The sequence below is a fragment of the Rutidosis leptorrhynchoides genome, chromosome 6 (assembly GCF_046630445.1).
Source record: "Rutidosis leptorrhynchoides isolate AG116_Rl617_1_P2 chromosome 6, CSIRO_AGI_Rlap_v1, whole genome shotgun sequence".
NCBI classification, from domain to species: domain Eukaryota; kingdom Viridiplantae; phylum Streptophyta; class Magnoliopsida; order Asterales; family Asteraceae; genus Rutidosis; species Rutidosis leptorrhynchoides.
Window position 1 is genome coordinate 223125830 of NC_092338.1, and position 11281 is coordinate 223137110.

The 11281-nt window shown below is 32.2% G+C and overlaps 1 protein-coding gene across 1 annotated transcript; it reads right to left on the reverse strand.

Annotated features, from left to right (window-relative positions):
* Positions 1-5151: 5151 nt before the first annotated feature.
* On the reverse strand, positions 5152-5647 carry LOC139854408 (signaling peptide TAXIMIN 1-like). Its single transcript, XM_071843713.1, has 2 exons — positions 5514-5647; positions 5152-5286 (listed from the first exon to the last, which is right to left on the reverse strand). Exons 1-2 carry the CDS (start codon positions 5645-5647, stop codon positions 5163-5165), a joined length of 258 nt encoding a protein of 85 aa, XP_071699814.1. The 3' UTR covers positions 5152-5162.
* Between the last annotated feature and the right edge of the window lie 5634 nt (positions 5648-11281).

The window sequence follows — 11281 nt, forward strand, 5'->3', positions numbered from 1 at the left end:
AAAGATTACTCTTATTATAACCTCGATATTTATACCTTGTCCCTTCGCCGTTGTTATCGGAGAACCTTTTATATTCTACGATATCATCATCAGATGTACCAGCAGTTCGTCATCTATTCGGCAGAATCCACAATCAGTATTTTGAAAATCTCGCAGAACTTCTTCCGTCATACCTACAACGTCTATCCCTAAGAGTTTCATACTCCGAATGTGAAGTTTCTGAAAACACCCTGAACTATGAAGTAGTTCTTGAAATGCTGATGAAGCGGCAAAAACCGTAAACGACTTTAACAGTCAAAAGTTTATGATGAAATAAAGTATGTTGGAAAAGCTCAGAAAAAGAGAAGGGGTGAAACTGGAATACGGATTGAGCAAAGTAGGAAGGAGACCATGGACAAATCATGAAAACTAAATCTTTCCAGATGATATTCCTCATCATCATCTTATCGTAAATATTATAAGATATCTTCATATCCTCCGTTATGAGTATTCTCCATATTTCTGGAAATATTCACACAACTATTTTTATTTGAGAACATTCATCTCTCTGCAAAATCTGCGTTACAACATAAAAGAAACTGTGTTAGTTTCTAAATTCTGAAACCTTCAGGTTTAAAATAGGAATGTTCTGAAGTAGTGTTGGGAACTGATGCATAAATTATTATAATATAATGAGACTTGATCAACTTCATTATATTACAATAAGTCATGTTGAGTTTCTAATGGAATGTGATGATTCACAGTACCATCATCATGTACCATGTTACACGGCTCTTACATTTTATCCAATCTTCAAACACATTAGGAACATATCATCCTGATAGTTCTATCTTTTCCAGGGTATTCTGGTAATTTGACAAACTAAACTCATGCTATTACCATTTCTTTTTTAGAGCATTAACTATGTTCATTCCAAATCTGATACCTACGAATTCCGGAGACGCTTAAACACAAGCAGAGGAAACGAAAGAATGAAGCTTCAAAATAGAAATTGGGGTATAGATCGCAGCAAATAAAAGAAAGCATTAACTATGGATGACAATAATTATAGAAGACAGAAGTAGGAACATCGAAATATAAGGGAAGATATAAACCCAACAATCACTCAGAAATTTCAAACCATGTATATCAATACAAATGGCAATACAGAAACACGAGAAAACTAGAAACACTATAAACACAAGAGTATAGTAGAAGTAAATAGATTCTTCCGGTGGTAGATGAAAAAGAAAGATGACAGATGTGACAATTAAGAATATATCAAGGATTAGAATAGGATGGAGCATATTGGCAAATATTTTAAGTAAGAATTAAGGAGAAAGAGTAGAAGATGTAGGATATGGAAATAAGGGAATGAAGGGGGTAGTTTTATAAGTATTCGACAAAGAAATCACAACAGAATTGTTGCATTAAATCAAAGGAGATCCTGTTTCCTAAATCGCTGAAGAACCAAATCTTATTACGAAAGATTTTCTTTAAATCTCGTGAATTCCGAAAATCAAACATAACCACGTCATCAGTTAAAACGATATCATAGTACTCATTTCACTCTCTTTTGTGATAGTTTCGCTCGTACGCTTTACATAATTGAAATGTTTTATCTATATCTATCAATAATGATAAAACTCCGTTATTACCTCATATTCGTCATGAAAACATTCCTATTGTTGTTTATGACAACCTCTACCAAATTTCGGGGACGAAATTTCTTTAACGGGTGAGTACTGTAACGACCCGGAAATTTCCGACCAAATTTAAACCTTAAACTCTATATGTTTCCGACACGATAAGCAAAATCTGTATTAGTGAGTCTCGAAAACCTCGAAATTTATATTCATGAAATCTGTTACCCAGAGACGATAGTCGATGTATCACGAACCTTTAATTGTAAACAGAAATGTATATATATATATATATATATATATATATATATATATATATATATATATATATATATATATATATATATATATATATAACAAAACATGTAATTAATTATATATATTATAAATGAACTATTATGTAATTTAGTTATTATATTTATTTTCATATAAATATTAAAAGTAAGTATTAATATTAGTATCATTAATAGTATCAAAATAATAATATATAGATATAAGATTGATACATGTAACTCGTTACACTATGATTATTATTATAAAGATTATATCGATCATTATAAGTATTGTTAAGATACAAACTTATTATTGATATCAATAATATTATTATGATTATTAATATTAATATTAACTATATTATTAATAAAAAGAGCCTTATTCTTGTAATTATTATTATTATTATTATTATTATTATTATTATTATTATTATTATTATTATTAATAAAAGTAGTATTATTATCAATATCAATATTATTATTAAAACTATACTTAAAATTTTTATGATCTTTAATGTTGTTATTAATATTGTGATGAAAATATGATTGTTATTATAAATATTAACAAGTATTATTAATTATTATTAAGATATTTAGCATTTAATAGTTATTTATATAAAAAAAAATGAAATAAATAAACAGATATATAAGGGTACAGATCACGGATCAGATTTTTTTATGCCGTCTTCCTGTTTTGCTCGTGACATATTGTCGAGCTATTCCCCTATTCTAACAGGAATTCAATCGATGCTATATAAGAATTCAATCAGCTATTTCTTTTCATTATCGATCTCCATCAAAACTTTAATCAGGTCTAGAGGTTAAGCTTATCAGAAAAACTAATATCACAAGTATACAAACTCTGTTCAAGACGAGTTGAAATCGATAGTTTAATACCGAATCAATTATCGAAATTCAAGAATACAGATAAGTTAGGAATCGTGTTTCTAATCTACCTGCAAAGTTTTAAGGTCCAACTCTCTATATCGAGTTTTAATTTTCGATGTCAAACTTTATTCCCAAAAAGTCTTACGGTATGTTCTTGAAGAAATTCGAGTTCGTGCTTATGATTCAAGTTAATTTGATGATACTGATAGTTTTCAGGTGTGAATTAAAAACTACTTCATGAAGAAAACATTATCTAAAACGGTCCAAATTTTAAATTGGGTAATGGGGTTCATCATCGAGCTACAAATATACATATTCTGTCACAAATTTTTTTATGTTAATTTTATTTTGTTCAAGCAAATCACTAAGTGTTTCTGCTCCTGTTTTAAAACTTAAATTATTCTGATAACACGATTTGAGGGCTGTTGAATTAAGTTGATCGATTGAATCATGGAGAGAAGGGGGGAAGGAGATGAAACAGAAGGCCGGTTATAACTCAATGGGTGGGTTTAATTTCACAAAAACAGAAACAGCTCCATGGTTGTGGGTGTTTGGGTGTTATCGAGGGGTCTCGGGTTCGAGTCCCATCTTTGACAATTTCATTCTTTTTAATGATACAAAGGTTCGTGAATCCGAGGCCAACCCTATACTTGATCAATGATGTTATATGTATTTTTACTACAAAATACATTAGGTGAGTATATAGTCCCTTTTTTTGAACTTTAAATATTTTTGGGATGAGAATACATGCACTGTTTTTATAAATGATTTACGTTAAGGACACAAGTGATTAAAAATGATATTCTGCGGATTGATGTGCTAGGTAATTTAGTTATATGTTATAATAGCATGTAAGCGCGAATCCTAAAGATAGATCTATCGGGTTTAACACCCCCATCCTGTAGGCTGCACTAGACATAAGAACTAGTGGGCGGATGTTTAGTACTTCGAGGATTATTTATACACTTGCGAGTGTACATAGCCATCTTTGCGAAGATGACTTATTATATTATTGTTAAGGTTGGTTACTGAGGCCTCAACATAAGCAGAATGATTTTATACACTTGCGAGTGTATTATATTTTATTTAAAATGTTTATATATGAAATCTTGTGGTCCATTGTTATAACGCTGCTAGCATCAAACCTATATATCTCACCAACTTTATGTTGACTTTTTAAAGCATGTTATTCTCAGGTACGAATTAAGTCTTCCGCTGTGCATTTGCTCGTATTAAGAACATTACTTGGAGTCGATCATCGCGATGGAACCAACTGTTGAAGATTCCGTCCGGGAGGATTAGTCGCGGACGTTACATAGAGTCGTTCTCGCTTTACACTTGTGTTATGATATTGGTTAGTCACAGATTACCCCCGGTTCCATTTAGGGGGTGTGACAGTTTAAGGATCTTAGAACAAGGCTCTCCGGTCCGGCTACCGTGAATAACCCTGGCCGACATGATGATGTCGGCGGGGTGGCCAAGTGATTAAGTCCACCTTCGATAACGGTCGTTGATCATAAGGCCCCAAGCAAGGTTGTAGGTACTAGCAAATAAGAGACTAACTTGTAAACCTTGGAAAGATGTACGATGATAGCTTATTGTGCAGTAGGTGTTGGTTACGTAATGTGATTGTCATCGTTAGAATGATAATTAGGGTTTGTATATATAGGCAAACCCTAATTCTAGAACCTTCCGAGATAATGGTAATCCATTCCATAACCAACTCCCCCCGAATCACGGATATAATTATGGAAAAGATACTTACTTGAGGACCAAGTAACCGCCGTACCGGGAACAAAGGCATTCGATACATCACCGCATGCCGCATACCGCATACAAAATACACACATACGCATGCTAGCGAGTGTCCGCATACTTATATATTGCGCATGCGAGTTGCGGTATCATTAATGACACATTACATTCCTATTACCATTACTTTTCAATTTCCATTCTCATTTCTTTTTTTGAACTAAGCACCCCCCAAAAAATCATGAATGTGAAATAATATATTCGGGGGTTACACCATAGTTTTTTTTTTCGGTTTTTTAACTGAAAGTCCTATTATTCTTATAATATGGTTATTACTTTTTGCCCCTTATATTTGGAGAATGGCAATGGCAATAAACAATAGAGATTAATTAACTCTGTTTTACCAGTAAACATCTCTTTTATACAAAGTACCAAGTATTTTCTATAACAAATTGAAAATGCGTCAACCAAATTACAAAATTTGAAGTGCACGGATTTTTATATTGGAGATTTATTAAAGATAGGAAAGAATGATTTAAGACATTGATTACATTGAAGAATTATACGTACAAAACTAAAAATGAATGTGTAATCAAGTTGACATTTCAAACAGTTGATACGGAAAAATCTAACAAGGAATCTGTTCAGTAAACCATTTCATGACGGAGAATGGAGCCTTGATCAAGGCTAGCGCCAATTCTACAATCACCGTTACACAGAAACAACAGGGACATAAACAGCTCAAAATCAACCTACATCGTACACATACAATTACAATATGATTATCAATTATTATCAGTTATCCATTATTTATCAATTATCAATATATCAAAAATACTTATTAAAATAAATTGTTTATACATCTCAGATCACTCAAATTTAACACCATAAACTGCACATATAGTGGATTTTTTGTTAAAAACATTTATATATATGTATGTATAGCTAGATAGATTGACAGATAGATAGAGAGACGGACCCGACAATCCAGATGACGATTCCGATAAGAGAGAGAAGGAGAGCCACGAACGCGAAAGGGAGACCTAACAGAAACCCCAATGGTCTGCATCTACAGTCATCGTCGTCACCACCACCACCACCACCACCACACATAATGATGTATTTGGATTGAAATTGGAGTAAACTTAAACTGTTTTTATTTAACTGATTAAAGTGGTGTAGATCGAGTTATAACAAGAAGAAAAAGAAGAAGACAAAAGAGAGTTGACGGACAACACAAGAAGAAGACGACGACGACATCTCAAGTTATATATTTAAACTGCTCTGACGATTACCCCTCAACTACCTTCATTTTCCTTATATATTTTTAAATAATCATAATAATTTTTTATTGAATTTTAAAATGATTGAACCGTCATTAAGGTGCGTAAAGTTTTGCACAATTTCATAATCACCACTTCAACTTTATATTATACTTAAATAATGTACGTTAACGAAAATCTTTATTGTTGAAAAAAATTTATTTTTATGATGTCCGAAAGTAGAGGGAATGATATTTTTATTATTTTAAGTTTTAACTATGAAAAATCTTATTTATAGTTTTATTGTTAAAAAACAGTAACAGTTTTTTTTTAGTAACGGAAACAAGATCAAAGTTATACATTTGTATTATTTCAAGGAAATATTACAATATACAAACAGCTCTCTTGATTAATTAAGATTTATGCCATTTGGCGAAGCCACGTTAAATAATTCGCCGGATAAAAATATATTCCAAACAGCTTTGCTAGTGTTGACTCAAATGATTGATGTCACTGATTTGGCTGGTCAACAAACATAATTGACTAATTCCAGCGCAGAATTATTTAGGGTGTGTTTGATTTTAATGTGGTATAGTAATAGTAATATAGCAATGAGTTTAGATTTGAACTAGTCCGGACCGGCCCGCGCGTTGCGGCGGGACTTTCGGCCTGCGTATTTATATTTAACGTAGCGTTGTGTATTTACAGAGGGGAACACGACCCATGTTGTAGCGACCCGACAAAATCGTCATTGACGGCGCCGTCTACTTAGGTCCCGTTACGTGATCATAAGTCTTTAAAACAACGTTTGACCAAAAGATATGTCGCATTCATTTCAAATGTAAAGATTGTTCAAAGTTTACAAGAATAGTTCCACCACAAGTTACGTTACAAAGTTATAAGTACAAATGAAACTTATGCGACACAATTTAAAAGTAGCCAAAAGACGCTCCATGTATGCATATATACTCGACATCCAATGCAAGTATCAAAATAATGAGCGGAAGCATGTATCATGTATCGTTCAAGGACCTGAGAAAAACATAGAAATCTGTCAACGAAAACGTTGGTGAAATCATAGGTTTAAGTAAGTAAGTACAAATGAACCACAAGATTTATAACATTTCAATAATAGTTAACCATTCCAAAAATTTGTTATCACGAGCACCCAATTATCAATGCTTAACATTCCTTCCATAGAACCCCATCACCTTAGTGCTAGAACATACACTGTTTCTCGAAAATATATTTCATTCGTAAACGGTAGCGAACCGTTTGAATGAGGGTTTGTCAAACCCATATGGCCATATAACATAAGTTCTCGCTTACACCCGGCAAGTGTAACTAATGATAATCGAATTGAGGATTTTTGTTCTAAACTCGTATGTAGAATGTTTGTTTTCCTGTACTTGTGTTCACTTAGTTAAAAAGGAACGTTTATGTTTTCTCATCCCAAATGTTAGTTTCAAAAGAGTAAAAGTGGGACTATGATCTCACCTTGAGTGCACGAGTAGTAAAGTACTTCAACAAGTAAACGTGTGCAAAGAACAATGCTAGTCTTGACCTAAACAATTGAAATGTCTCGTTCTTATTGATTAAAACGTTTCATATTAATTGATTTCGTTGCGAGGTTTTAACCTCTATATGAGATGTTTTTCAAAGACTGCATTCATTTTTAAACAAACCATAACCTTTATTTCATCAATAAAGGTTTAAAAAGCTTTACGTAGATTATCAAATAATGATAATCTAAAATATCATGTTTACACACGACCATTACATAATGGTTTATAATACAAATATGTTACAACAAAATAAGTTTCTTGAATGCAGTTTTTACACAATATCATACAAGCATGGACTCCAAATCTCGTCCTTATTTAAGTATGCGACAGCGGAAGCTCTTAATAATCACCTGAGAATAAACATGCTTAAAACGTCAACAAAAATGTTGGTGAGTTATAGGTTTAACCTATATATATCAAATCATAATAATATACCACAAGATTTCATATTTCAATACACATCCCATACATAGAGATAAAAGTCATTCATATGGTGAACACCTGGTAACCGACATTAACAAGATGCATATATAAGAATATCCCCATCATTCCGGGACACCCTTCGGATATGATATAAATTTCGAAGTACTAAAGCATCCGGTACTTTGGATGGGGTTTGTTAGGCCCAATAGATCTATCTTTAGGATTCGCGTCAATTAGGGTGTCTGTTCCCTAATTCTTAGATTACCAGACTTAATAAAAAGGGGCATATTCGATTTCGATAATTCAACCATAGAATGTAGTTTCACGTACTTGTGTCTATTTTGTAAATCATTTATAAAACCTGCATGTATTCTCATCCCAAAAATATTAGATTTTAAAAGTGGGACTATAACTCACTTTCACAGATTTTTACTTCGTCGAGAAGTAAGACTTGGCCACTGTTGATTCACGAACCTATAACAATATATACATGTATATTAAAGTATGTTCAAAATATATTTACAACACTTTTAATATATTTTGATGTTTTAAGTTTATTAAGTCAGCTGTCCTCGTTAGTAACCTACAACTAGTTGTCCACAGTTAGATGAACAGAAATAAATCGATAAATATTATCTTGAATCAATCCACGACCCAGTGTATACGTATCTCAGTATTGATCACAACTCAAACTATATATATTTTGGAATCAACCTCAACCCTGTATAGCTAACTCCAACATTCACATATAGAGTGTCTATGGTTGTTCCGAAATATATATAGATGTGTCGACATGATAGGTCGAAACATTGTATACGTGTCTATGGTATCTCAAGATTACATAATATACAATACAAGTTGATTAAGTTATGGTTGGAATAGATTTGTTACCAATTTTCACGTAGCTAAAATGAGAAAAATTATCCAATCTTGTTTTACCCATAACTTCTTCATTTTAAATCCGTTTTGAGTGAATCAAATTGCTATGGTTTCATTTTGAGCTCTATTTTATGAATCTAAACAGAAAAGGTATAGGTTTATAGTCGGAAAAATAAGTTACAAGTCGTTTTTGTAAAGGTAGTCATTTCAGTCGAAAGAACGACGTCTAGATGATCATTTTAGAAAACATACTTCCACTTTGAGTTTAACCATAATTTTTGGATATAGTTTCATGTTCATAATAAAAATCATTTTCTCAGAATAACAACTTTTAAATCAAAGTTTATCATAGTTTTTAATTAACTAACCCAAAACAGCCCGCGGTGTTACTACGACGGCGTAAATCCGGTTTTACGGTGTTTTTCGTGTTTCCAGGTTTTAAATCATTAAGTTAGCATATCATATAGATATAGAACATGTGTGTAGTTAATTTTAAAAGTCAATTTAGAAGGATTAACTTTTGTTTGCGAACAAGTTTAGAATTAACTAAACTATATTCTAATGATTACGAATTTAAACCTTCGAATAAGATAGTTTTATATATATGAATTGAATGATGTTATGAACATCATTACTACCTCAAGTTTAGTAGGTAAACCTACTGGAAGTGACAAGAAATGATCTAGCTTCAAAGGATCTTGGATGGCTTGAAAGTTCTTGAAGTAGGATCATGACACAAAAACAAGTTCAAGTAAGATTTTTACTCGAATTAAGATAGTTTATAGTTATAGAAATTGAATCAAAGTTTGAATATGAATATTACCTTGAATAAGAAAGATAACCTACTATATATAACAAAGGTTTCTTGATCTTAGATGATTACTTGGAATGGATTAGAAAGCTTGGAAGTAAATTAGTAAACTTGAAGGGATTTTTGAAGTGTTCTTGAAGTGTTCTTCCTATGATGATTATAGCTTGATTCTTGAAGTGATTTTTGATGAAGATAATGATTAACTACTGGAAAAATACGTTCATAATAGTGTGTGTGTGTGTGTGTTGAGAGAGAATTAGAAAGAGAATTGGAAGTGAAATGGAGTGAATGATGAGTGGTAATTGGTGAGTGGTGAGTGGGGTTAAAAGGAGTTATAGTTAGTTGACTAGCTCATGGTAGAAGTTAAAATTGATTAGTCATACATGACATAATCAAGAGTGGAATCCCATGCTAGTTTCTATTGGTATATACCCATAGTAAGTACGTTTTGAAGCTGTGTATAATACGGGTAAGAATACGACTAGAATTCTTGATGAAAGAAAAGAATGGGAAAGTAAATGTAACCATTTTCGTTAAGTATGAGTGTTTTGATATATGTCTTAAAGTCTTCCAAAAGTATTTTAATACATCTAAATACACTACATGTATATACATTTTAACTGAGTCGTTAAGTCATCGTTAGTCGTTACATGTAAGTGTTGTTTTGAAACCTTTAAGTTAACGATCTCAATTAATGTTGTTAACCCATTGTTTATTATATCTAATGAGATGTTAAATTATTATATTATCATGATATTATGATATATTAATATATCTTAATATGATATATATACATTTAAATGTCGTTACAACGATAATCGTTACATATATGTCTCGTTTCGAAATCCTTAAGTTAGTAGTCTTGTTTATATGTATATAACTCATTGTTAATATACTTATGGAGATACTTACTTATCATAATCTCATGTTAACCATATGTATATCCATATATATATCGTCATGTCGTTTTTACAAGTTTTAACGTTCGTGAATCGTCGGTCAACTTGGGTGGTCAATTGTCTATATGAAACATATTTCAATTAATCAAGTCTTAACAAGTTTGATTGCTTAACATGTTGGAAACATTTAATCACGTAAATATCAATCTCAATTAATATATATAAACATGGAAAAGTTCGGGTCACTACAGTACCTACCCGTTAAATAAATTTCGTCCCGAAATTTTAAGATGTTGAAGGTGTTGACGAATTTTCTGGAAATAGATGCGGGTATTTCTTCTTCATCTGATCTTCACGCTCCCAGGTGAACTCGGGTCCTCTACGAGTATTCCATCGAACCTTAACAATTGGTATCTTGTTTTGCTTAAGTCTTTTAACCTCACGATCCATTATTTCGACGGGTTCTTCGATGAATTGGAGTTTTTCGTTGATTTGGATTTCATCTAACGGAATAGTGAGATCTTCTTTAGCAAAACATTTCTTCAAATTCGAGACGTGGAAAGTGTTATGTACAGCCGCGAGTTGTTGAGGTAACTCAAGTCGGTAAGCTACTGGTCCGACACGATCAATAATCTTGAATGGTCCAATATACCTTGGATTTAATTTCCCTCGTTTACCAAATCGAACAACGCCTTTCCAAGGTGCAACTTTAAGCATGACCATCTCTCCAATTTCAAATTCTATATCTTTTCTTTTAATGTCAGCGTAGCTCTTTTGTCCAATTTGGGCGGTTTTCAACCGTTGTTGAATTTGGATGATCTTCTCGGTAGTTTCTTGTATAATCTCCGGACCCGTAATCTGTCTATCCCCCACTTCACTCCAACAAATCGGAGACCTGCACTTTCTAC

Coding starts and splice junctions, on each gene's coding strand:
- LOC139854408 (XM_071843713.1), bottom strand. CDS start 5,647: ATGTGTGGTGGTGGTGGTGGTGGTGGTGACGACGATGACTGTAGATGC. Junction 5,287..5,513: donor ATCGTCATCTGGATTGTCGG/GTCCGTCTCTCT, acceptor TGTACGATGTAG/GTTGATTTTGAGCTGTTTAT.